The 27,877-nt window shown below is 40.0% G+C and overlaps 1 protein-coding gene across 1 annotated transcript; it reads left to right on the top strand.

Annotated features, from left to right (window-relative positions):
- The first annotated feature begins 7,823 nt into the window (after nucleotides 1-7,823).
- LOC124607355 (allantoicase-like) lies at nucleotides 7,824-27,844 on the top strand. Its single transcript, XM_047139657.1, has 9 exons — nucleotides 7,824-7,916; nucleotides 13,396-13,458; nucleotides 15,796-15,910; nucleotides 16,131-16,232; nucleotides 18,605-18,693; nucleotides 21,078-21,269; nucleotides 23,914-24,073; nucleotides 25,248-25,471; nucleotides 27,203-27,844. Exons 1-9 carry the CDS (start codon nucleotides 7,866-7,868, stop codon nucleotides 27,335-27,337), a joined length of 1,131 nt encoding a protein of 376 aa, XP_046995613.1. The 5' UTR covers nucleotides 7,824-7,865; the 3' UTR covers nucleotides 27,338-27,844.
- Nucleotides 27,845-27,877: the final 33 nt, after the last annotated feature.

Below are 27,877 nucleotides of genomic sequence, written 5' to 3' on the forward strand. Positions count from 1 at the left end.
GATGACAGCGAATCAGTTCAAGAACTAAATGCCCGGAAGAAGAAAAGATGAGAATCACGTGTCCGTTTTGTTCGCAGGTCGCAGGCGGTATTCTTTGCTTACAGGGTGTCCCAGGAGGAATCTCCACACAAACACACATATGGCTGATTCAAATGGCTCTGAGCACTATGGGACTTAACATCTATGGTCATCAGTCCCCTAGAACTTAGAACTACTTAAACCTAACTAACCTAAGGACAGCACACAACACCCAGTCATCACGAGGCAGAGAAAATCCCTGACCCCGCCGGGAATCGAACCCGGGAACCCGGGCGTGGGAAGCGAGAACGCTACCGCACGGCCACGAGCAAACATATATAAGGTGTCCCATTGCCGGCCACGGTGGCCGAGCAGTTCTAGGCGCTTCAGTCCGGAACCGCGCTGCTGCTACGGTCGCAGGTTCGAATCCTGCCTCGGGCATGGATGTGTGTGATGTCTTTAGGTTAGTTAGTTTTAAGTAGTTCTAAGTTCTAGGGAACTGATGACCTCACATGCTGTCCCATAGTGCTCAGAGCCATTTTAGCCATTTTTTGGTGTCCTATTTATCTTGACCACCCTAAATAATTGTTTCTCCATATGCAAATTACAAAATGTTTCAAGCAAATGTTCTTTAGCCGTCAGGAGGACATCATTCAGCATGACTGCTTTCGTTGTAGCTTTGTTTTTTACAAAGATATGAACAGTGGTATGACTTTTTTAAATTGCATCCCGTATTTTTTTATTCGGTAATTCATTTACTCTCCTAAAGACCTATTCAAAAAGTATCACAGTGTACCATTCACTAAAACACAACGTTATTAATTATATAACACAACATTGACGTTGACACTCCCACTGCTTAGTGCAGGCACTTGGGGTAATGGAACATATCCACGTGCTGACGTTGACAGAGGAAAAACGTAAACATAAGTAGAATCCACACCCGTCATTCCGTCAACCATCGTGAGTTGAAGAGTTGTGTGAGTAGAATGTACACCAACGGAGAGGAGGTAGAAATGCAACTCCTCTATGGTGAATGTAAGTTAGTAGAATAGTAATTGCAATAATGTTTTCTTATGTACGTGTACATTTAACACAGTAGTTTAGTCCTTTTAAATACTGTTCTGTAGAGAAGGCATACAGTAAAGGCTGTCCTTCCTACAAACTGCAGGCAGCGGAACTGTACAGAGAGCGATACCCTGACAAGAACCCACCTCCCCGACGATGTTTTCTCGTCCTGTTGCGACGCTTCAGGAAACGGGAAGTTTCAACCCACGACAACGCAACCGTCGTAGCACTCGCACAGACGAAGCTGCCGAAGTTACTGTTCTCGCTTCTGTTGCTATGAATCCACACGTGAGCACACGACAGCTTGAACACGAGATTGGCATTGCTAAAACCGGTATACATCGTATTCTTACACGTCACCGGTTCCATCCTTACCATGTACACCTACACCACGAATTGAATGGGAATGATTTCCAGAATCGTGTACAGTTCTGTCAGTGGGCACAGCAGCAAATCCTCGCCAACCTGAACATCTTCTCCAATGTTCCATTTGCCGATGAATGTTCCTTCTCAAACAAAGGACAGGTAAATACAAGGAACATGCATTATTGGTCCAGCGACAACCCACGATGGCTTAGACAGGTGGAACATCAGCGTCAATGGAGAGTTAACGTCTGGTATGGGATGCTTGGTACTACATTTGCCGGCCGCGGTGCCGAGCAGTTCTAGGCGCTACAGTCTGGAACCGCGCGACCGCTACAGTCGCAGGTTCGAATCCTGCCTCGGGCATGGATGTATGTGATGTTCTTAGGTTAGTTAGGTTTATGTAGTTCTAAGTTCTAGGGGGACTGATGACCTCAGAAGTTAAGTCCCATAGTGCTCAGAGGCATTTTTTACTACATTTATTGGCCCTTATTTCATCAATGGTAGTCTAAACGCCACAGCGTATGCCAACTTCCTCAGGCGAATTCTTGCCCCTCTTCTGGATGAAGTGCCACTAAGAACCAGAATGCTTATGTGGTATCAACATGATGGATGTCCAGCATATAATGCCTTGCGTACACCTCGTGTTCTGAACCGAAGGTATCCTACCAGATGGATTGGTCGAGGAGTAGCAGTTACTTGGCCTGCTAGGTCTCCTGATTTAGATGCTCTGAACTTTTTTCTTTGGTGATGCGTTAAAGATATTGTCTACCGCAATATTCCAACAACTCCAGAGGACATGCAGGAAAGTATCATGCTTGCTTGTAATTCTCTTCAGCAGGTAACACAGGAAGCAGTAAATAATTCTTTCATTCAACGAGTGCACTAGTGTATTGGCGTCCAGGTCACTACTTTGAGCACCTTTGAATGTTCTATCCCCGGGCATTGGTATAGGAGAGTCAAAGTCAATTTCTTTTCTGACTACTCCAGCAAGTGGACGAGTTTTTTGATCCCGGGTTCAAGGTCAATGTTGTGTTACGTAATTAATAACGATATGTTTCAGTAATGGTACACTGTGATACATTTTTGAATAGGTCTTTAGGAGAGCAAATGAATTATCGAACGAAAAATACATGGTGCCATTTGAAAAAGTCATACCGCTGTTCATATCTTTGTAAAAAAACAAAGCTACAACGAAGACAATCATGCTGATTGATGTCCCGCTGACGGCTAAAGAACATTTGCTTGAAACATTTTGTAATTTCCATCTGGACAAACAGTTATTTGGGGTGGTCAGGATAGATGGGACATCCTGTATATGTATGTATATGTCGTTTCCTGACGGACTGCCCTTTTTTAACCTCTTAAATTCTCGTTTATGTTTACCGCCAGAGTAATCTGCTGTTTTAGCGAACGACGCGTGGGCTGTCGACTGTGTTTTACTTTTTATCCACCGTAGCAATATGGCGAAGGACATTTAACTTTCAGTTCAGTACCTCCGTTTCTCTATGGCGTATTTATCTCCAAGTTCCTGATTTTAGTTTTCTTTCCTTCCGTTGCTTGGGCTTAACTTGTAGTCGTTTTTAATTGCTTTTTGTTTTGTTACTGTTCCACGATTCTGACATGAATTCGCTCATTGACTTTCCTTAAGACTACAACATTTTACAATTTTCCGATAGGGTTTCCGCATGATCTGGCTTTGAAAGCTCCTCAAGGCTTCGCTTACGGCTTCCGTACCCAAACAAGAGTTCCCATTAGGTTTTCTGTATCAGTTTGCTGTGTTCTACGTCATAACGAGAGTGTAATAATCTTGTTTTTCATAATTCTCTAAATGATACCGTTGAACTAAAATGTGACTCTTAGAGACCTTTTTTATTTTACTTGGTCCATATTTGTCTAGAAAGCGAATATCATGCATTTTTCTGCTTGTCTGTTCCGCTTATTGGCGAAAACTTCGCGTTTACACATTTTTCTCCCATCAGTCTTGTGACTGCCTTGATGCGATCCGCCACTCTCTTGTTCCAATCTCTTCACCCTATAGTAGCGCTTGTACTAACTGTCCTCTGATATTTGTGGGATATATTCCAATCCCTTTCTTCCCTTACATTTTTTGCTCTCTATAGTTCCCTTTTGTACTGTAAAAGTTATTCCCTAATGTCTTAACACACGTTAACTTAATGTTTTCCCTATAGTTATTTCCCCTTCGATTCTGCGAAGAACCGTCTCGTTTCCTGCCTTGCCAATCCACTTAGTTTTCAGTGTTCCTTTCTAACGACACACCTTAGGCACTGCGATTCTCTTCATTTCCAGTTTTACTGCAGTCTGTGATTCAAATGGTTCAAATGGCTCTGAGCACTATGGGACTTAACTTCTAAGGTCATCAGTCCCCTAGAACTTAGAACTACTTAAACCTAACTAACCTAACGACATCACACACATCCATGCCCGAGGCAGGATTCGAACCTGCGACCGTAGCGGTCACGCTGTTCCAGACTGTAGCGCCTAGAACCGCTCGGCCACCCCGGCCGGCAGTCTGTGATTCACTTCCACTCAGTGTTGTGCTCGGGACTTACATTCTCTGGAATTTTTTCCTCGAATTAAGTCCTATGTTTGATACGGCAGTTAACAACTAATATCTCAACATTCTCCGAACGTTAGCGGTCCTATCACACTTTCTTGGTGAACACCGAATGAAACAAACATTTCTATTGAGCATTCACCATTCAGTATAACATGTTGGGTCGATTATTAAGAAGAATTAGTAGAAGAGACAAGGAAAATCCGAAGAAGAGCAGTGCGCAAGAACGTTACGGAGATGCAGGTGAAAAAGTGAACCCACTATGTGTACAGCAGGCGCAGATCCATGTGTAATGGGGGGGGGGGGGGGGGGGCGGCGGCTCAAGCGATCATGAAACCCACTCACAGTAAAAGAAAGATATTTTAGTAAAAGTGTTCGTATTTTTATGCATACCGATTTCCAAATTTCTCAGAATAAAATAACATGAAAATTAAATCTCAAAAACGGCTAGGAGATAGAGACAGTTACAAGCTGTCTTTAACATAGGATACTTCTCTGTTGTTATCCCATGACGATGGGCTTGCCTTCTGAGCACTTGTAATGTGGAGAACATGCCAGCCGGGTAAATGTATCCATTCACAGGCTAAATGCAACCGTTGCCTAGAGCAAACCCAACACGGTTCATGGGTCCAGAAGTAGGTCCATTAAACCATAGAAAACTGAGTTAGTCAGGATAGAATTTCTTCACTAATTACAAAAAAATTAAAGAATGTTTTACTACCAAAACGTCGGCGGTACTGAATGTAAGAAACAGCCTCCCCTTTGTTTATATCCGCATGTGGCCATAGTCTACAGATCTGTTTCTCAGTCGTAGTGCTGAGTGAAATTGATGGAGCCTACGGTTCCCCCTGGCAGATACATTACTTCCCACATCGCGGCGTTCCGGGTTGCCTGCTCCGCAGGCGAGGCAGTGACCAGCACATGTCTCGGCAGCTGTTCAACAGAGGTCGCTTTCAACGAAGGAACTACTTCGCTACACCTCCCGCAGCACCAACCTGGAACAACGATGATATCATCCATCCACGAGAACCAACAGTCGACGAGTTCGTTATCTTTGGCAGCAACATCCAGTCACGCATATCCAATGTAGTCACCTGCAGGGTGAGAGACAGTTGCAGTCGCATTCTAGAGTTGCGTCCTGCGGACAATAGTCATGCCCTACACTCGACAGTCGCAAGTTTGTCTCAGCAGAACATTACTGCTGGTGAAAACTTTGTACGGACTATTTTTCTGTTGCGTGGAATATTTGTGCAGCAGAGTTCACATCAAGGTATTCTGTGAGTTATTTTACTTGGGCTAATGTATTGTAGTAATAGTTTCAGAACGCTTCCTTGGCACAGGCGTTAAAAGTGGCATAGCTCAAGAAAAGTAGAGAGCAAGTTACAACAGAAATAATGTTTAAGGTAAATGCACACTTCGGTTATGTATTGTCTAAATTTTGATAGTGTCATAATACTGCGGATTTGTTGTTACTTTAGTTCTTAAATCACTTGCAGGACACACGCTAGTTTTCGGTAAAATGATTTTCAAATGCTGTTTGCCTCTGAATTGCAATTTCTTGAAAGTTATGCTAAAGCGACGTACTATTCGCTGATGTAAACATACTGTAATCGTAATAAAACACATAACGTGTAGAATAAATCATAGACCTAAAACACATCTTACAAATTAAAAAAATCATAATCTTGAAATATGTGGGAACATTTGTAGGTATTAAAAAGCTAGATAACAAAAAAACAGAAACAGTTAAAGCAACTTTATCCAATACAACATCAAATCCAAAATTTATGGGATAACTACCAGAAAATATTGAAATAAAAATCAGGAGTAATACAAGAAGATGGCTCGTCGAACCTTACTTCTTAACTGTGATTTAGAGGAAGAGGCTAGAGAATGGAGATAGGGCATAAATACTAAGGATATAGAGCTGGGAAGAAAATCAACCAAGATCACTGTGCATTGTCTAGTGTTTGTACTTGACATTGCACTTAATACAGAATGACTTGAAAGTGTACAACAACGAACCACAGAATTACAGCGACAGGCAGCAAAATTAGCAATATAAACAACATCTGCAAAAACGTACTTCATGAGAAAGATCAGTAATGCACCTCAGAAGTTTAAAATAAATAACAACAAAATATCAAATGCAGACTGTTTTAAATATCTAAGAAAATGGATATCGAACACCACGAAAGAAAAGACTGCAATAAAGACTAGAATATGTATAATGGAGAGGGTCATACAAACAACAACAACAAAATATATATTCGAAAGGCCTTTAACTTGGAAGACAAAACTGAAAGACTTTTAAAAAGTGGTCAGAGCATAAATACAGAAATACTCAGTGTAGTGGAAACTCTTAAAGTGATTACGATGGAAGAGCTCAAAAAATCAGAAAAATTGAAAGAAGAATCCTAAGTAAGATACTAGGAACCAGAACCAGCAGTGAATCATAATTGAGATTAAGGTTGAATACAGAACAGTATATGGAAGTTGAAAAGTTGACATATGGTATGAATAGCAGCAATCGAAGATAATTAAAACTTCCAAAGGAGTTCTATGCTATCGTGTCGGAAGACAAATGGGACTATCATCCAAGGCTTCGTTTGTCTAGGTTGCTAGTGAGCCATTCTAATGGGGCAAATGCTGTTCGTAAGCTTTTCGTTACTTCTGGGGGGTACGACTTGTAGATTCAAGGGCATCATTTTTAAACATGTCAGCCACTTAACGTATTAACAGATAAACCAAATTCATGAATTTAACGTTAAAATAAAGTAATTAGAGATGCACCAATTTTTATTTGGAAAAAGGATTAAAAACCATATTTCATTCAATATGTTTAGATTTTGTATTGAAAAACTTTTCTGTACGAAAGAACTTTTATCTTATTCTTCTAGATCGAAAACATATTTTCACATGTCTGCAGGGTGAAGAGAAAGACCAAGATTTTATTTTGTATGTTATAAAAACATGAGACAGGTCCCAAATCTAATTGCAATTTTAAATTACTCACAAGACCTGTACTCGTTTTGATTTTAATATCTCTTTTTAAACTTACTTTTTTTATTTTGGAGTTCAAAATTGTTTCTATGCTCCCCGTCTTACGATAATAAAAAGAGGAAGTTTAAAATTTCATGGAAATATGTGCAATTAAACAGATCTTCGACTTACTAAACAATAACAAATCCACAATCACGTGGGAGAAAGAAATGGGAAGAGGTATCGAAGATGTGAAACTCGATATGGACGCAATAAGAAACAGAACAATTTTTAAAGATGCATTTTAAAAAAAAGGCCAGGGAAAAAATCAAGAAATGGAGGAAGGCGGCCACAAGAAGAGAAGGAACGACATTCTCGAATAGTGAAAAGAGGTGTGGGCCCAAAGGAAACTGCAATTGGAAACAAAGAAGGAGAAACAATGTTGATTTATCGCACTACCTGAAAGAATTATTCGAAATAAAAAACATATTTTATTATTATTATTATTAGAGTAGGCACCAGTGGCACACTGCAGGTGGAGGTGACGTAAAGTTAAATTGTGACGGGGTGACGGGGGGGAGGGGGGGGCGGGGGGGAGGACTCGGGAGAGACCGTAATACTCTGTGACCCCATTACCATGATTCGAACGCAGGACGGCGTCTGTTATACAATAGCCAGTGGCAGGATGTGTTTGATGACACTGAGCAGACGCGCTGCGGAAAGCGTGGCTGATGACGTGTAAGCTCGATTAAGGGCGGGCACGCGCCTACAGCCTGGGGTCAGTAGATAGCGGCAGGCCTTATATAGAGACGTGCCTGCCAGGAGCCGCTACCAGAAGCGCACTGCGTCCGCCGACATGGACACCCAGACAGCCTTCACTCAGCTCAACGACCTCTGCGCCGAGAGGGTAAGTTACGTGGCCCGCATTGGCACGCCACGCTCTTGGACTCGAAAATACGCGCAGCCTACTGTACGACGCAAACAAACCTCCTAGCTTTCGTTTTCGAAACACTCTCACGTATTTCAACTGAGGCAAGTGCTCTACCGTCTGAGCTACCTAAGCACGACTCACACGGAAGAGCACTTGCCCGCGAAAGGTAAAGGTCCCAAATTCGAGTCTCGGTCCGGCACACATTTTTAATCTTCCAGGAAGTTTCATATCAGCGCACACTTCGCTGCAGAGTGAAAATTTCATTTTAGGACGGTTGTTGTTTATAAAGACAGAAGACCCGTCAGGCTGTTCGCAGACGATGAAGGTAGCAACGCCAGAAGTCTTAACGAACTGCAAGAAGACTTGCAGAGGATTAATGATTTGTGCAGGGAATGGCGGATGAAACATAAAAAAAATTTAAGGCATTCAGCACAAGAAGGAGAACGAATCCACTACTGTACGACCACACTGCTGGCAGTACATTTCTGGAAACGATAATTAGTGTACAATATCTAGGAGTACCGTAAAATGGGGTGAATAGAAAAAGTTTTGAAAAAGAAAAAATAATTGTTAATTTTAGAAAGACATAATTAACCAAACTAAACTAAACTCCGCCTGAACAGGCCATGAGGGCCCAACGGCACCGACCGGCCGCCGTGTCATCCTCAGCCCACAGGCGTCATCAGATGCGGATATGTGGCCAGCACACGGCTCTCCCGACCGTATATCAGTCTCCGAGACCGGAGCCGCCACTTCTCAGTCAAGTAGCTCCTCGGTTTGCCTCACAAGGGCTGAGTGCACCCCGCTTGCCAACAGCGCTCGGCAGACCGGATGGTCACCCATCCAAGTGCTAGCCCAGCCCGACAGCGCTTAACTTCGATGATCTGATGGCAAATGGTGTTATCACTGCGGCAAGGCCGTTGGCATTAGCACTAAACATGAAAATCAGAATTATATTGAATAACAGAGCTTGTATCGAACTTTAACCATATAATGTTTTGGGAGCTAGCTAATGTTTTTATAACATAAAAAATAAAAATTTAGTGTTCATATTCATCTCGCAGAGAGCGATTTTTGAAAATCTGTTTTCCAAATAAAAGTTGTTATAACCCAAATTACTTTATTGTAACATTAAATTGATGAGCTTTGTTGTTAATATATTAAGTCACGGACGTCATGCATAAAAATGATGTCTTTGACTTGACTCACTACCAGTTAATATAGCAAAAACCTTTGCCATCTAAAATTAATAACAAATGTTACATGCATACAATCTAAATGACTGCTTACTTTGTCACATACTGTAATCACAGCATAATCTCTTGCGCTAACAACAGTGCCGGATGGTTTTCCATTTCCGTCAAATTTTTCGTCTTCTTTCGTAGAAAGACAATATTACTGTTTCTATTCATCTCGAAAATTCCGGAAACACAACCCCAACTTTCCGAAACATATGACAAATTAAAGTATATTTTAAAACTGAATTTTTCGTTAGTGAAACGGGACTTCAACTTTGCTTACCACGTACTTAAAACAACGTAATTTAGATTCGAAGTAAGCAAATACAGCGCCACATATGATATTTGTCATAGAGTGAACAGCCATCAATTGGCAGTGTCACCAACTTAGAAATTCATGCTTTCCCTGCTAGACTGGTTCGCTACCAGCCTAAACAAACAAACCCTTAAATGACATTCCCACTTGTCTTCCGCCGCGATAGCACTTAATTATTTTGGAAGTGTCCTTTCTGTTCACTCCATTGCTCCTATTCAGTTCATTTTACGGTAACCGTCCAGAGCGATCTAAAGAAGAATGATCGCGTAAAACAAATTGTAGGAAAAGCTGATTCCGGGCTGAGAGTCATTGGAAGAATTTGAAGGAAATTAGGGCCTAATTGTTCCACGAAAGAAGGGACTGACAATGAGCGATTCTTCACTGTTACCGATCAATCTGTGACTTTTACCAGATTCGATTGTGAAGAACATAGAGAAGATCCAACGAAAATCTGTGGTTTTCATTACGGGATTGCTTGCTTGGCGCGAGTGAGTTATGGAGATGCTCAATAAATTCATTTGTCAGACGCTGCAAGAGAGGCGCTTTGCATCACGGAGAGCTCTACTAATGAAATTCCCAGAGGCGAGCAACATAATGCTTCCTCCCACGTACGTATCGTGAATTGACCACAAACTTCAGTGAAATTAGTGTTGATACGGAGTTTTATCGACATTCTTCGCGAATGGAACAGGGAAAGGGGGATCAGATAGTTGTCCCGGAGTAACCCTCCACCTCACACTGTAAGGTGGCTTGCAGAATACAGATTTATATACAGATGTTAGACGTTTGCCATTCGCAGGCAACGCCATTACCATCTGAGCAATCCGAGTACGTCTCGCGTCCTGTTCTCCAAACTCAGCGCGTTGACCGCGACGGAATAAATCCGGACTGGCGCTTAGGTTTGAAGTCCGGAAAAATCACCACTACAGCGTATACATCTAATGCAGAGCCAATGTCCCTGTATGGGATTTTTCTTCTCAGACATGAGTACAGCAGACAATAGTTTCAATATTTACGTTTACCAGCCAATATCCTGCTGGAAGAGTGTAAGTAGGCTGTTTAGGTTTTTATATTGGTAACGCCATGTAGCGCTCTGTATGAAAATCACTAGCTGTGCTGTGTGCAGTCAGTGGCTGGTTGGCATTGTTGTAATACTCGCCATTGTAGTGTTGGGCAGCTGGATGTTAACATCGCGTAGCGTTGCGCAGTTGGAGGTGAGCCGCCAGCAGTGGTGGATGTGGGGAGAGAAATGGCGGAGTTTGGAAATTTGTAAGACTGTATGTCATGAACTACTATGTATATTATGATTTTTCAACACTATTAAGGTAAATACATTGTTTGTTCGCTATTAAAATCTTTCATTTGCTAACTATGCCTATCAGTAGTTAGTGCCTTCCGTAGTTTGAATCTTTTATTTAGCTGGCAGTAGTGGCGCTCGATGTATTGCAGTAGTTCGAGTAACCAAGATTTTAGTGAGGTAAGTGATTTGTGAAACGTATAGGTTAATGTTAGTCAGGGCCATTCTTTTGTAGGGATTTTTGAAAGTCAGATTGCGTTGCGCTAAAAAATATTGTGTGTCAGTTTAAGCACAGTCATTGATAATTGTTCAAAGGGGACGTTTTATAAGAGGTACATTATTGCGTTCTGGAACCAGACAAGCAGATACTTACAGGGAAATTGCAATTTAACGTGGAACCCAAATCCAAGTGCGACTGCACATTTTTGCGCGCAAAAGCGTTATCAGCGATGAAAGTCGCAGAGAATGACAGATAATGTAAAATTGTCAGGATGTTATTGTTATGAAGACGAACATACCATTAACCTTGGCCTAACCATTACTACTGGACAACGACTCATCATTCATTGGCACAGCCAAACGTACGAGAGCTGCCTTTTTAGCTTTTACAAAAGCAATGAAATAAAAACATTTTACTGTTACTGTTACAAATCTGTTTATTGTTTCCACAGATACTCTCTCGTAAAATCTGTACATTTTTCCATTGTGATGTTCGTATATCAAAAGCATTGTGTTGGAAGGTATCAACAACTTCTTGAGGAGTTGAAAACTGCTGTCCACGCATATTTGTTTGGCATAAGGGGAAGAAATTGTTACGTGATAAATCTAAATACTGGCAACGAGACACTTTTTGACGTGTTTTTTTTTTTTCAACAACTGAGGTTCTTAAATATGAGAAAATTTTGTTAAATAATACAGTTCTCATACTCAGTAAGCGGTTGGTAACAAACTGGCAAGAAGAATTGTTAAGAAACTCTCAAATCAAAGGTATCCATGATGCGTTAATTCGTCCAACAATTCCAGCAGTGCCATGGTTTCATAGGACAGGCGTCAAGAAGTTTCAAACAGCTATTACAAGACTGAAGTCAATCACTGGAAAAACAAACATCGTCTTCATATAATCAACATCGGTGCCATACCGTTTCCGTTGTGTGGCGAGACAGATGATCCGAATCACATTATTTTTTACAATGTGTGAGGAACAGGAGCGCTAAAAAAGACTGAAAAGTAAATTTAAAGAATTTGGTCATCGTTTTCCAAGTAGTCGTCAAACCTTGTTAGCATCCACCTACATACCAACGTACAGACTGTTATACAAGTTTGTAATCAGTGCGAACAACTCACCATTGGAAACTGAGATACCGAGCTAAAATAAGTTATATACTACGTACAACATTTGTAACATATTTAGTAGGATAACCAAATTCTTGTTTTCTGTAGTTTTAGGCAGGGTGATACTCTGTTTTAACGTAGACAGCTGGAAGGAACCCATGTTATAACATAAAAGAAGCATTTATCATGTTAACTGATTCTTCCGAAGCTTCTTGGTAAAAAATCTTCGTAATTATAAACTAAAAGCACGAAACTGGAGAAGTCCTACAGAATTAATTTATTTTCCATATGTGTCCTCAAGTTATTCTTCAATACTTTTATCTTCAATTTGTTTTATTGTGATTGGTAATTCAATTCAAATTGAAAGACTATTAAATGTTTTAGCTCGAGTACATCTACTTTTCTATCGAGTATCGTTCTTTGAAAGTGTTGTCCTCTTCCTCTTCTATCTCATCGTCGCACACGCGTGCGAGCGCACCTACACACACACATACACACACACACACACACACACACACACACACACACACACATACATACATACACACACCGTAAATAAGTGCGCGAACGCAAGAACTGAATATCGCTTTTTCCGATGTTTGAGGCTAATGGTTTTGTGGTTTGTTCCCTTTATATTTATTTACTGTTTAACATTTTGAATTACATTACCACGACACTGTTGGCACCTCACTCTCCATATGTGTAATATATTTTGTGATGTTGTTCGCCAGTATTATATACTCTCTGAAGACGGTAGATAGTTAAAGAATTTATCACTTCGTACTGCACTTGTTGGACAGACTATTTATTGTAGTCTATGTCATATTTATTATCTTATACACTCAGACCTTAAACATTGTATGTGAAAATTAGGACTCCGATAAAATTATGTAACCTGGCTCCTGAATGTCCATTGTAATATTGCATAATTTTGAAGTCACAAAAACAAAAGAATAACAAAACCAATAACAAGGTAGATGTTTGGACAAATTTCGAAAGCCAATAAAAAATGTAAAAGGATTATAAAAACTAATCTATTAAGGGTCGAATTCAATTTCTTTTCTATATCGCATATTTTTCCACCACGGTTAAGAGCTATTTTCTCGCTGAACTTGTCAGGTTTCATTTAACGGACTGTCACTTCACAAACTATATTTGCTCGTGCTACAGTTCGCAGAGAAATATTAAGTTATGGACTTTGATGGGCTGTGATGATCAACATGTTCCGTTTGCTAATGATACTGCAGTGACAACGCTTTTCGTCTTTTACAGAACGGTGGGCAGGTACTGTTCGCAACTGATGACTGGTTTGCTGTGGCCGAGAACCTCATAAAGGTGAGTGGACTGGCAAGTCATGTTTTATTAAAGCATTCCGCAGGAAGAGTAGGAATTCCACGAATCGTCTTGGTACTATACACATGTAGGTTATCAGCAGTAGCACTGAGAAGCGCAGTAGGAAACGAAATGAAACTTCATGGGTTAACGCTGCGGGATGACTCTGAAAGTTGGAGGAAGCCCGTTACTCGTTCTCGGATGGCAGGCACAGATCAGAAGAGGTCATCACGTGCTTGGTGCATAGATCAGCCATCCTCCACGTGGTGAACAGAACCTTGACGACGAGTATTCACATTCTCATGCAGTCTAACATCGCACCCCAGTCACATGCGAATGTCCTACAAATCTGGATATTGCACAATTACAGCAGTCAGCCAAATGGTGGCCCACAATGAAGCTCCTTTCAAAATCTGTCAGGTACTGATAACGCTGCCTCGCACCAGTACCTGGCGTCTCGGTGCCCTTCATAGTCAAAAAAACATCTAAACTGTTGGTTGGTTGATTTTAGGTAGGGGACCAAACAGCGAGGTCATCGGTCCCATCGGATGAGGGAGGGAAATCGGCCGTGCCCTTTCAGAGGAACCATCCCGGCACTTGCCTGAAGCGATTTAGAGAAATCACGGAAAACCTAAATCAGGATGGCCGGACGCGGGTTTGAACCGTCGTCCTCCCAAATGCGAGTCCAGTGTCTGACGTTGTTCACGACCCTTATACTTGTATACCCTCGCAGATTTGGTGGCAACACTAAAGGTGAACAACACTACCGCATCTGCTGGCCGCTATGTCAGAGACTGGTAACTGTAATCATTTACACAACCGCCGCAGATGGCGTGTTCGTGTACGAAGTTACATTGACATCCGACGTTGTTTTCTGGTTTCTTCAGTGTTTTTTTTTTCACGCAGCTAGCAGTATCATTATTTAGCCAACATCACTGTAGCCAAGGCTGCTAAAGCAGACCTGCGCTCTATTCAAAGGTAGCCTGTTCGAATACAGATGATGAAAAAATTTTCGTCATCAGTCTTTAATAGCAAAAGCAGAAGAGGTGGTCTGGTCACCAGATTTTGCGCCATGTAGTGAATTCCGAACCTGACCGCACTGTTTCAATGAGTGCGGGCACGTGACACTGTTGATGGCTACGTTCTCACTCTTTTCTCGTCATCATACAACATAAACATGTCATCACACTATCCATACATTCATTGCAGTCACTTACACGGAAGAGATGCACTTAAGATACAACTCTCTTACACCGCTAGTAAGGAAGCTTTCTTGCTCATAGAAACCTCCTCTTGAGGTCTTGTAGCCACGAGACTCTATTTTCTACACTTTTGAAGAGTGCTCCGATACCGTTGGTAAATCATGTATGTACGTCAAGGACAGTACTGGGTCAAACATTAAACTCTGTGGGATACTTTATTTATTGTTTTCCCTTCCATATTTACACTGAGGAGTCAAAGAAACTGGTCACCTAGACGTATTAGGGGTCCCATCTCACTCCATCTGCACACGCCCCGCACCATTGCAGAGCCTCCATCAGCTTGAACAGTCACCTGCTGACATCCAGGGCCCGTGGAATCATGAGGTTGTCTCCATACAGGCACACGTCCATCCGCTCGGTACAATTTGAAACGAGACTCGTCCGACCAGGTAACATGTTTCCAGTCATCAACAGTCCAATGTCGGTGTTGACAGGCCCAGGCAAGGAGTAAAGCTTTGTGTCATACAGTCATGAAGGGTACACGAGTGGGCCTTCGGAACCGAAACCCCATACCGTTGATGTTTCGTTGAATGGTTCACACGCTGACACTTGTTGATGGCCCAGCACTGAAATCTGCAACAATTTGCGGAAGGATTGCACTTATGTCACTTTGCAGGGTCTTTTTCCGGCCGCAGCGATGTCGGAGGTATGATGTTTTACCGGATTCCTGATATTCACGATACACTCTTGAAATGGTCGCACTGGAAAATCCCCACTTCATCACGATTCAGAGTTGATGTATCCCATCGCTCGTGCCCAACTATAACACCACGTTCAAACTCAATTAAATCTTGATAAGCTGGCATTTTAGCAGCAATAACCGATGTAACAACTGCGCCAGACACTTGTTGTCTTATATAGGCGTTACCGACTGCAGCGCCGTATTCTGCCTGTTTACGTATTCCTGTATTTGAATACACATGCCTGTACCAGTTTCTTTGGCCCTTCAATGTAGTTTTATTCCTGTGGTCTGAAGTATGTGTTCACAACACTACCTGTTTGCGACAGCTAGATTTTTCCTAGGGAAGGCAGAACGTATTCGTAACAGGGAAGTGACTGGAGACATTGTTGATTCCAGGAGGACCCTCCAGAGTGGCGGGAGGGCGAGTTCACCGAGTGTGGCAAGTGGATGGACGGCTGGGAGACGAGGCGCCGACGCACCCCCGGTCACGACTGGGCCATCCTCAGGCTCGGTACGTAGGCCAGCAGAAGCGAAGGGCTTGCTTGACAAATCGTACTTCTCTGTTAGCAACGATATTTTCTCGGCCATCTACGTGGACCTGAAGTTAAGTTTTGCGCGATTACCGCGACGAAATGCAAATAGTACATGTCTTTTCCGCGCTGCATCATCGCTTAAAACACTGAGAATTCAGTGTTGAAGACTTGCTCAAGTTGGCCATTCTCTTGGTGCAGGTGTTCCTGGAGTCCTGAGAGGCGTCACCGTGGACACGGCGTACTTCACAGGAAATTTCGCGCCGCGCTTCTCTCTGCAGGCTGCCAACCTGTCGCGCAAAGGTAAGCGAAACATTCCACGGAGCTACTCACGAGGAGAGCACTACAAGTGGCACAGACTGATTTCCCAGAAACATCTTCCAGTGGAAGAGGAGTCAAAATAAACGTGTCCTGTCTTATCCATAGATACCCGATCATTTCTTAGGAAACGGAGGTCACAGTTTTAGACGTACTTCAGATGCGTTTTAGCGCGCGATATTCTCAGCTAGCACAATGGCTAGTGTTGAGACATCTTAATTTTGGGTCCAGTTTCTGTTTTTATTCATTTTATTTTATTTGTATCTATTTTTTTGTTTTATGTACCCATGTCCGGAGAAAGTTACCACAAGAATGTTTCTTATCAAGAAGGGGCATACAAGGGCGTTATCTTAGTAATAAATTTACAGCTGGATTTCACATCGTAGAAACATTCGAAACATAGAAATTCCGAATGCCACGAACATTGCGTGAAGGAGGGTTTGCACAGTGAAATTTCTTCGTATGAATCTTTCACGGTAAAGAAACGTTGTCCATATTGCTAAAGATTTCACGTGTTGGCAATAGTGACCGAGCGGTTGGCAATAATTTCGCACCAGTCCGAGCATAACGGAACATATTACAAGAAACTGGCGCTTGCAAGTAATTATGGATGAAGATAGGCTACAGGAATTCCACCGAAAACAATTTCAAGTGACTTTATCATTCATTTTTTTTTTTTTTTTTTTTTTTTTTTTTTTTTTTTTTTTTTTTTTTTTTAATTCATTCACCAGACACAATTCGTAGACGAACAAGGACAACGTTATTTCAGTATACATTGGGAAACATTCGTGTAGTTTTCTTTTACGGACATGGGTAGGTAAGTGGAAAACAAAAATAAAAATGATCATCATGTTTCGAACACGCGGCGCAAAAGCGTGAAGCCGCGGCGCTAGTCGCTGTGCCACGCTTTAGCTGAACTTTTTTCTCTCTAAAAGGCACATAAAGAGAACTTGTACCGTCGTTTTCTCAGAAACAGGCGAGTGCCTACGAATAAGCTGAGATAAATGTTCGCTTATTTTTACTCCTCTTCCACTGAGCGAAGTTTCTGGGAAATCGGGCTGTGGTACTTTACGTGTTCCGCTTCTCAGCATATCAATATATGGCCAATGCGAAACGGCTGCAGCGACAGGAACATCAAACACTGCATAAAAACTCGTCACTTTGCAACAGCCATCAAAACTACGGGTCTTATTTGCTTTGGAATATGTGTAGACCCTCTACTCTTTTAATAAGTCCACTGCTGAACCTTTCCACAACCTTCTCAACTCCGACTGGTGCTCCAGTTGCAATCGTGTCTCTGTCCTCATCTTCATTACTTCGTGCCACAATGTGAATAACAAGTATTGTACGAATGTGTTGGAACACTTTCTTCTCAGAATTCCACTAATCCAACTGGATCTATGCCACAATCGTTATTCCATCTTCCTGTCTGAGAAATCATCACTTCTCAATCCAAGAAGACATGACGACATTGGAACTCTCTACCTGTTTACAAGATTTGTATCCACTAGTTTATAAATCATCTCCACAAAAGCGAATTCATGTATGTAACACTCAAAGTTCATCACAACTGTAGAGATATTCTGAAGGGATTAAATGACCAACTGTGCAACATTACATAGAAAACTTTTCTTAAGCCAAACATGTTTTGGAAATACGAACAGCGACTAGGGAGGGTGCTCTACGATTTCCATTTCTATAACCTGCAGAGGGGACTTATTACGTAAAGTTTTACTCGGGAACATATGTCTGGAAACCGTTCGTTTTCATGTTACAAGGCAACATGTTACCACGCGTGCGAATCCCTCCAAAACCGACAAAATAAAGTGAAATAAAGTTCTATCGAACCCCGTAACCTTCTAACCATTCACTGGCATTCTTTTTGTGACTTCAAGCGTTATTTATTGTATCTCCAATATTCTCAACGAAGTCAGGTCTGAAGCTGTGAGTTACGGATAACAGAGGTTTTCTATTTAGATTCTTGAAAAGGAACAATCTTAGCAAGATTAAGTTTTGGGATTGATTAAACTTTTTTAATATTTTCTTCTTGATATGTTCGGGCAATGTTGTGTGTTTAATTTAACAAACCCATGCTCTCTTTCTCCTTCTCTGTGTGTGTGTTTTTTTTTAAATTCTCTCTCTGTCTCTCTCTCTCCCTCTCTCTCTCCATCCCTCCCCCTCTCCCTCCCTCCATCCCTACCTCCCTCCCTCCCTACCTACCTACCTCTCCTCACTCTCTCTCTGCCTCTCTCCCCCTTTTCCCTTTCTCTCTCTCTCTCTTTTCGTCTTTTTTGCGCTCTCATTTCAAAAGATGTTGTGGAACACAACTACAAGGATATCATCTGTTCCTATTTCAGATGAGGCTTGCATCCCCAACAGAGATTCTCATATCGGGAATGCTGCGACACCAGAGATGATGAAAGAAATACAGCAGCTCGACTCGCAGGTGAGTTCTGGTTTTTTTTTTTTTTTTTTAATTACGAAAATCACCAACTGGCTCGTAGAGTAACAGTGTTTTGTGAATCTCTATTTCGCCATTTTCTATGAGAGAAGCTCAATTGTCACGTGAACTAGCCACATAATAGCTGCGCAGAGAACTTCATTATGCCGATAAACAGACTAAAACAGAGGTTTCTTTGTCACATGTTGCAGTCATGACAATTCCACTTTTCTGTGTAAACATTCAAATTCAGCACTATGACAGACTGCTATGTTGTAAAATTTCCTTATGTTTCGCGAGATAAATAAAATCGTTTGAAAATAAAAGTAAAGTACAAGTAAATAAACAAAAAGCAGATTCAGTAAATTTGAGCTCTAGGGGTTAGCAGGTTGTCTGTCGTGATCTATAATAAAGAAGTAGTGATAAAGGAGTAACACTCCTTTTTTATTAAAAACAGTCTTTCGTTCAGTTTGCCTGGCTGAGAGCGCCGGGTAAGGAGCCTTTACCAGGGATATGGTGAGGACATCAGCGACAACGAAGGCGGAGAAGAAGAAATGCGTCTCTGGTTACACTGGATTCAACAGTGTCCGTTGCTCTAAATCTATTTACACATCGTTGATTGTTTAGCGTAATCTACAGATGCTCGATTTCTGTGACTGCTGAAGTGACCTACGTGAAATGTAAATGCTTTAATTAATTGTAACAGCTAGAACACTGTTAAAACTCTCAGTGAAAACCGATTCTCTAAATTTTCTGCATAACTTTTCGAGGAATAATAGGCGTTTTACTTCAAGCGGGACGTAAGCATTTCTGTTTCTTTTTAGAAGCCCTATACCTTTTCTCACAAATCAAGCAAACTTGCTGTGGTACTTAAAATTCCCTTCTTATTATTTGCCAGGTGTTTCTAATAGTCAGCCTAATATGCAGGCGTTTTGTTAGAGAACTTATACCAACACAAAATGTGGTTTCCCAGTATCCACAGTTATATATTCTGTGAATACTTTTAAATGCTTCGCGAAGGATAGGGCCTACTCTTTATTTTGCCATATATTAGTTTTCTGTCCGTTCCGTTCGCGGATGCAACATGGTAAGAATAACTGCCTTTACGCCATTGTGTTAACTGCTATTTGCTTTAGTTTGCCTTACCTTTATGGGAAACATATATATGAAGTTTCTGACCTCTAAAATGGTAATTGTTGTTTCTTACGCAGGTTCACGCAAACTATAACGTACAAGTGTTTTGTATTCTATCTCTTTTGCAGACAAACTGCAGTTTTTAAGTGTCCTACCATTAAATCGAAGATTGCCATTAGCTTCATCTACAAATGAGTCTCAGTCCTTAATCCACAGATACGTTGTTACTCCCAACTATTTGCATGATAGGACTAACTCTAGTTGTGACTCATTAATACTATAGGCAAATTATACCAGAATTTTACGTTTCATGAACTGCACAACTTCCCATTTCTCTGCATTAATGATTAGTCGTCAGTATTTGCAGCAAAACGATATTCTACAAAGAGCTAACTGAATATTATTACGATTTTTACCGTATAGAATTTCCGCATAACTTGCTAAAAGCCTGACATCCAACTAATATTATGAGCTAAGTATTTAATATATAACATTAACAGGAATGATCATATCACACTCCTCAGGACACGCCACATGTTACTTCAGTATCAGCATTCAAGACGACAGGAAAATTTCGATCCAGTTACAGACCTGGCTAGTTATCCCAAAGGAACAACTTTTCTTTAGAAGGCGTATATGTACTAAAAAAAATTTCCAAAGCCTAGAAACACTGAATCAGTCTGGTTTCCTTTATCCATGTAACTAAGGATACGAAAAAATTATATTTCAGTACCGCCAAAGGCTTCTGATAATAAATTTCTTTATTAAATACTGATTTCGATCGTCTGATGATCTACAGGTATGATATAAGTAGATATATACAACAGTCGACATGACAAAGGTTTTATTCTGACGCCAAATAAAGTAAAGGCCATCCTGCGTTACATGCTGTCAGAAGAAAAATACATCAAACGCTCAATAGCATGATATTACTTTATCTGACGACACCATAAGAACGTTGCTACCTATGCTGTTGTAAATAACTATGATATGCTGAAGATGAGAAGAAGACCGAAAACTATATTAAATAAAGAATTATTTTATCAGCAGATCTTGGCTCTTCCCAAATTGCTTTTTTCCAAATATTTACGAGCAGTTGGGCGCCACCTACAAATACTATGAGGATAATTTATGTGAAGAGTGGGAGTTACGTTTCACATCGAACTATGTTTTTGGAACCCATCCTACTTACACCACCACTGAACCAAACGCTGCAGCTCATTATGCTGATCATAATTCACTTTTTCTTACCGCAGCACTGGACGGAGATCGTACCAATGACAGCCCTGAGGCCGGGCTACCCAGAGACCCGCTATAACCACTTCACCATCAACAGCGACGAGACGTGGACACACGTGAGGCTCAACATGTTCCCTGACGGCGGAATCGCCCGGCTACACCTTTACGGGGAGGCCAGGCCCGACTGGAAGAGGTTCAACATCAATAAGGTACATAAAAACCGCCATTGACGTTTTGCACACTGAACAAAAATCCTAGGGGGCATTACGCTAATAACGTATAACATCACCTCTGAACTTGATAAGGGCCCAGGGCCGCTTCGAGAACATTTTTCCACACGAGCGACTTATTATTTGGCGTCCTTCACCTCCTCGCTTTCCCTCAGTATAATTTCACCCTTGTCAGTTCCCTTAGTTTCCGCTACTAATTGTGAAACTCATTGTAAACAAAACCTTGTACTTGGACAACTCTGGAGCCCCACTCGGCTCGGGTCCCCAAGCGACAGCTTGTGTTGCTTGGACCTTAAACAGGTCCTGTAAGGGCCTCATTTCGGCGAGGGGAAGATCCCATAAGTTTCTTCAAGTATGACTATTCAGTTCACTGATGATTAGAACCCAAAGAGCTACCAAACAGACGTGATGTTGATTGCTACTTTTCACCCACTGTTCCTAATACTCATACCCTACGTGGGATTAAGATTGGGTAATTCACTATACCAGTCGATCACCATCCATTGTCTCAGTGTTCTTAAAATGTGACTGTATGGCTCCAGCCCACTGATTGCAGTTGTTGTCATCTTGAAAGTTAGTGTCCACACCATACTCTTCACGATAATGTACCAGAAATGACCACCAAGAATGTTGAAATAAACATCCTACTTCATGTTCACGAAGACCTGAATGACTACAAAAAACAAATGCAATACATCACAGAATCTCATCTGCCCTCAACAACATCTTGCACACACTGCATGTTAAAGGTCTCATTGGGCCTTGCATTATTTGATAAGAGACAAAATCGTTATCTGTCAGACTAAACAGAACACTTTGTCAGATACTGTCCAGTGTCTATGTTGTTTGTCCAATTGAAGATGTGCAGCTATATGTACCACTTTGACCAGTGACCTTTTGCAATGTACTCGCTCCAAATGTACACTTAGCGTAGATCCCTTCACAATGAGTCAGAAATTGTTTGAAATTTACCTGCAGCTATTTCTGTCAAGTTTGCAACCTACTGTCATTGAAAAGGTGTAACACAGGTGTCTGGTTCTTGTCGGTTAGGATTTTTCTTAGACCAATTTACATGGTTGCAAGTGTTACACCACTCCTTGTAGACATGATGAACAGTCTGTGTGTGGCCATGGACATGACTAAACACAACAGCTTATTTATACCATTGTATCTTATCTCCCTACTGACCCATCTTACAACATTGATACCAACTGATACATGCATGTCACTTCATTGGCATGACTCCATTATGATCACAACAGTTCTACACTATCTAAACCATTCCAAAGTGCTCAATGCAGTATTTCAAATGAGGTGGCTAAAACTTTGTCTGCTGAGCTTTCAGTGTGTAATTAACACTAAGACAAAGGTATATATATTCATCAAATTTGCTTGGCCTTCTGTACAGAAGCCCCATTACTTTTCCACTCAACTTTATTATTATTTTTCAAGCTTTTGGTGACAGGGAGTGCAGATGGTGGATTTTCAACATGCCAGTGCCTATGGCACACACACCCTGCTGCCCTCTTCCTTGACAAATCACAAGGCATTGTTCACCTCCTGAACACATGCAAAATCTTTTCCAGCTGTTTCTGCCTTGTAGTGGTGATATAAAAATACTTGATTGAAAAGTTTGACTTCCTTATGCTTGCTATGGGACTAAACATTACCATGCAGCAAAAGTATTTCCTTCAACACTCACCTTAGCCTCTTGTTTTGATGGGTTTTTTAGGACCTTTGACATTTTCGATTGGCTTGGAATCAAAAATCAATCAGAAGGATCATTTGTCCACCACAGAAGCACATTGCCACAACTTTTTTTCACCATCTGTTGCACTTTTAGTTCTTCCCATTTTAATTCTTTTCATTTTGAAACAGGAAAAATTATTATAGCCACAATAGTTAAAGATTATCTTTATGTGATGTCTATATTTTCTATCTGCTGTGAGGAGAGAACATGCCTCACAATGCTTACCCATGATAGGATTGACTTATAATAACCCTAAAATGTTTCATGCAACTAAACTTGAGTTTTCAGTATAAATAAATGCACACAAAGTATGTAAATATTATTACATAAATTTCAGACTTCATAAAAATCCTAAACAGAAACATTGAACCACAGTGCTGTGTTTGCTTGAGCACTTGAGTATTGTTTCACTGTAAAGGTTGGCAGCTGGTGACACGGAAATGCAGTTTGTCCCAGTTCATTTGATTTTATTTTATTTTTTCATCCAGGTATCACTTCACATTTTTATAAGGTTTGTTACCACAATACAGTTCAAGTAAACATTTCAAAATATACAATCTCTATTGACTGAAGACTTGGTAATAGATGTATGAAGAAAATATGCACATATAATAGTAGATTGAAAAAATTGAAAAAGGATATAGTAACTAATGTCTTGGGGAGCAGGAATGTGTTAATAAGAATAATATTCATTAAGTTCATTACTCTTGGTTACACAAGATCCCATTTGTTCTCTATTCCCACAGCAAAGAAAGTTATATAAAACTCTGACTGATAGTAGTTTACAGTAGAGATAACTTCTCCATTGCTTATTCATAACTACAAAGCCTAGCTTAGGCACTTTTGGTAATAAATGTGTACTTTCTTTTGCAGCTGGTAGATCTTTTGTTGATGAAAAATGGTGGTGTTTGCCTTGGGTATTCAGATGCTCACTTTGGTCACCCAAGGAACATAATTCGCCCTGGTCCGGGTATCAACATGGGAGATGGTTGGGAAACTGCTAGGCGACTGGACCGACCTCCTGTACTAGAAGGTAAGCAAGTTTATTGAAGTAGTCCTGAAAATTATTTTCGTGGTTCAGTGGTTCGTTGACATATCATGCTTCATCAATAGGGAGAATCCAGGAAATACAGACTGAGTCAAAACATTAACAGCGGCTGTTATGATATGAAGATAGGGATTTATTTGTCAGCTGCTGTTGTCAAACTCCATTTACAGTTAGAAGATTGCAAATTAGTGTCTTATCTACTCAGGTGAAAATTCATAATTACAAAAATGCTATATTTCTAGTTATACTATGTACCCTTTCTGCATCTACTAGAAAAAACTCTTGACCAGTCAAGTGTCAGACTTTCTTGATCTTAAACTGTTATTTGAAATTTTCATGGTTTATCAATATCTACAAATAATTTGTATATTCTGCACCTTTGAATTTTACCCATGGTGTAGAATTATTTCACATAGTAGTCATCATCAAGATACTGGAAAGTTCTGGGTGAATACAAAAAACTGAAGGAACAAAGATAACCACTAACAATATAGTTGAGGTGACAGCAGGCTGTGTGTGTGTGTGTGTGTGTGTGTGTGTGTGTGTGTGTGTGTGTGTGTGTGTGTGTGTTTTTCTGTTTGTTGTGGCTCTGTTATCACCAAGAAATGACACTGTCCAAAAGCTTAGTGACAGTTTCTCCTGGTGTATTTGCATGTTGACAGATCAGTACCTCAACTATATGGTGAGTGGTTATCTTCAGTACTTTCATTACACAGTAATTACAGTGAACAGATGAAATTATATCTCAATTGTAGCAGTTGTTTTTTGCCTCGTTGACTGATAATCACTAATTATGATCGTGTTTCTTAAGTTCCCTATTCAAGTAGTCAGTATAAATCCTATGATGTATTACTCATCAGTATCTTTAATCTACAGTCAACAGTATAGATTCCATGGCCTATTTATCAAACTATTGTTTCATGATATTTCACTTTATTGCTGCTTGATATAATGCTAGTATCACTGTAAGTGTTTGTCCAAAATATTGTGCTCCTCTTGAAAGAATTGAATGTTATTGCCTTCTTACAACAGCTAATCAGCTATTATACATCAGTTGTTTGTATACACATCTTAGTGATCATTTCTAAAAATTTTCTTTTGAGAGTCTCCCTTAATCATTTACAGTTTATTATGGATATGTGTTATTTTGGTGTTTCAGAGGATACTCGAGGAATACTTCAAGTACCAGGATGTGAATGGGCCATTTTTCGCATGGGCCATCCTGGAACTATTGGCGTGGTTGAAGTTGACACAGCTCACTTCAAAGGCAATTACCCTGATTCAATAAGGATAGAAGGGGTATATTTTGATCATCAAGTGGGAGATACTGTTATGTGTGATAACAACAATGTACCATGGAAGACACTCCTTCCACCTCAAAAGGTAAATACTTTACTATGCTTTTATCATTGTCTTCATGATCAACATCATTACCATCAGCCATTTGGCATTTCATGCTGTTTTTTCAGAAAGAGCCAAACTTTTGAGATTGATAAAATAACAAATTCAGGCAGACCTTGTCATCCATTCCTGTTTTCCTGTCTATTTGAGTTTTCCTTTTTTTTCCCTAGATGTTTAACACAGGTGAAGTTCATCTTATTAGAGGTACAATATTCTTACTGTTCTCAGTCCACTATAAATGACTAAGTAATTTACATACAGTTCTTCATAAATCTCACTTAGTGACAAACTTTCATATAATATTACTAATGCCCTATGCATTCATATCCAATATCTTCTTAAATAGAATACATAACTCTTTATCAACAGACAGAAATTTAACTCATAAGTCCTACTTACCTTTTAGAAGTTAATGCTGAGAAATATACTGCACTTCTTTGTCAATGACTTTAACTTTCTTACAGTTTTCTTGTAATGCCAAAATTCCTTTAATATGCTGTTGTTTATGATTCATTTACTTGATTCACTGTCTTTCACTTAATCTGAGTGCCAGCTCTTAACCATTCATGACAATCATACATCAAAAGAAAGATGGGGATGTAGAAGAATATCTCAGCTAGCTTCATGGATAGATTACTTATGTAAATAGAGTACATGCATCCATTATGCAATCCTTCACAGCTTCTCCCTTTACATTTTTTGAAATCCTGGTGTAATTTTCATGACTCATTTAACCTGAAAATCACTGCTCACAAATCAGCTAACTCGCAATTCCAGCCACTACAATTTATGAATAGGTAGTTGAATTGGCCTGCACTGAGCTTAGTAAAAGTTCAAGTGAAGAACAGTCTGCACGCACTAGTATGTAACAAAATAAGAATATGGAGAAATATAGGGATGGATTTTTGGAAATATTACACAATTAAACATTTGTCTGTGTGGACAGTATGCAGCTGATGGGATGAGATCTGCTATATTCCCTAATTCCTTTACAAAAACATTTTGTGAATTTCAGGATGTGTAAATTAATTAATTTCTGCATTTTCCAATGAACTGACAACACTTTCACGTCCAAGCAAATTTTTAAAAGCAATTTCATTTTCAATCAAAATTAAGTTTTCTTTTAGTACTCATAAACAAAACATTGAGAAAAATACTACTGTTTTGATAAAACCTGTGGCAATCTGGATACAAAGTACATTCTCATTTTCATGAAGCTGGTCTGGATGTGCCTGATTTGTAACAATGACATCCAAAGAAGTTTATGTAGTATACCTCTATCATAAAAGTAAGTTTAGCAAGTATTTCCATTTGGTATGTTTTCTAAAGCAGCTGGAAACAGTTTTAATAAAGTTTGTAGAGTTAAGTGGAGCATAATTATCTGTGAGTGAATGTAATGTTGATTCTTTGTCAGATAGTACCAACTGAGGACACCTGAGTTGTCTAGCTTTGGATTACTTTCCCCAGTAAAACTCCCTACAAGAATAGAAAGCTGTAGTGAAAGAGTGATTTCTAGTACAGAGTACAGATTACATTTCTATGATTTTATTGTTTTCTTTAAGTATATCTCAACTTTTCTTATATCCTCATTCTTGATAGAATATAATGAATGACTGAATCACTACACTAGTACATTCATTTTCGTTTATATGTTACTGGTATTCTGTAGCTGTAATAACATTAGTAACATGACAAACACTTTTTTTCTTTCAGCTATTTCCACATAAACAACACTTGTTCTCAAAGGATCAACTGAGATCAAAAGGTCCGTTCACTCATGTTCGTGTCACCATAGCACCTGATGGAGGTATAAGCCGTCTTCGTCTGTGGGGCTACGTTGAGGTGTAGACCTGCAGATTAAAAAACTTCTAATTCTGAGACTGTGATACATACATCATTACATGAGGCTACACTAAATATTGAATAAGATTTCAATTACGAAAGTTTCTGTAGTTTCAACTGAGATATTCAGCTTATTTTTGTTGTTGTGATTGTTCATCTGTCTTAAAATTAAGAAAAGGGAAGAAAACTGATAAGTCTAGTAGAACCCAAGTGAGATTACCAATCTGCTCAGATAAAACAAGAATGTTTTGGCATGCTCCAATTATAAATGAAAGAGGCTTCAGACCAGAACATGGCTCTTCTTCACATGAATTTGAACTTCAGGAAGCCTTTACTGCTTCATTGTTACTATCTAGTCATAAATTGTAAATGGCTGTGTATAAAGATTTTATATTGTAAATTATAATTTATTACGTGACTTTTTTAGTGAATGGTAATATTTAAGTAATTTAAACCTTGTAAATATGGAATGTAAATAAAAATTAAATTTATTGATAAATTAATGATTTTTTTTTTTTTGTTGCGTATGGTATGCTTTTCCTTTCT

This window comes from Schistocerca americana, chromosome 3, assembly GCF_021461395.2.
Source record: "Schistocerca americana isolate TAMUIC-IGC-003095 chromosome 3, iqSchAmer2.1, whole genome shotgun sequence".
Classification (NCBI taxonomy): domain Eukaryota; kingdom Metazoa; phylum Arthropoda; class Insecta; order Orthoptera; family Acrididae; genus Schistocerca; species Schistocerca americana.

Coding starts and splice junctions, on each gene's coding strand:
- LOC124607355 (XM_047139657.1), top strand. CDS start 7,866: ATGGACACCCAGACAGCCTTCACTCAGCTCAACGACCTCTGCGCCGAG. Junction 16,233..18,604: donor TGCCAACCTGTCGCGCAAAG/GTAAGCGAAACA, acceptor TTCCTATTTCAG/ATGAGGCTTGCATCCCCAAC. Junction 24,074..25,247: donor CCGACCTCCTGTACTAGAAG/GTAAGCAAGTTT, acceptor TTGGTGTTTCAG/AGGATACTCGAGGAATACTT.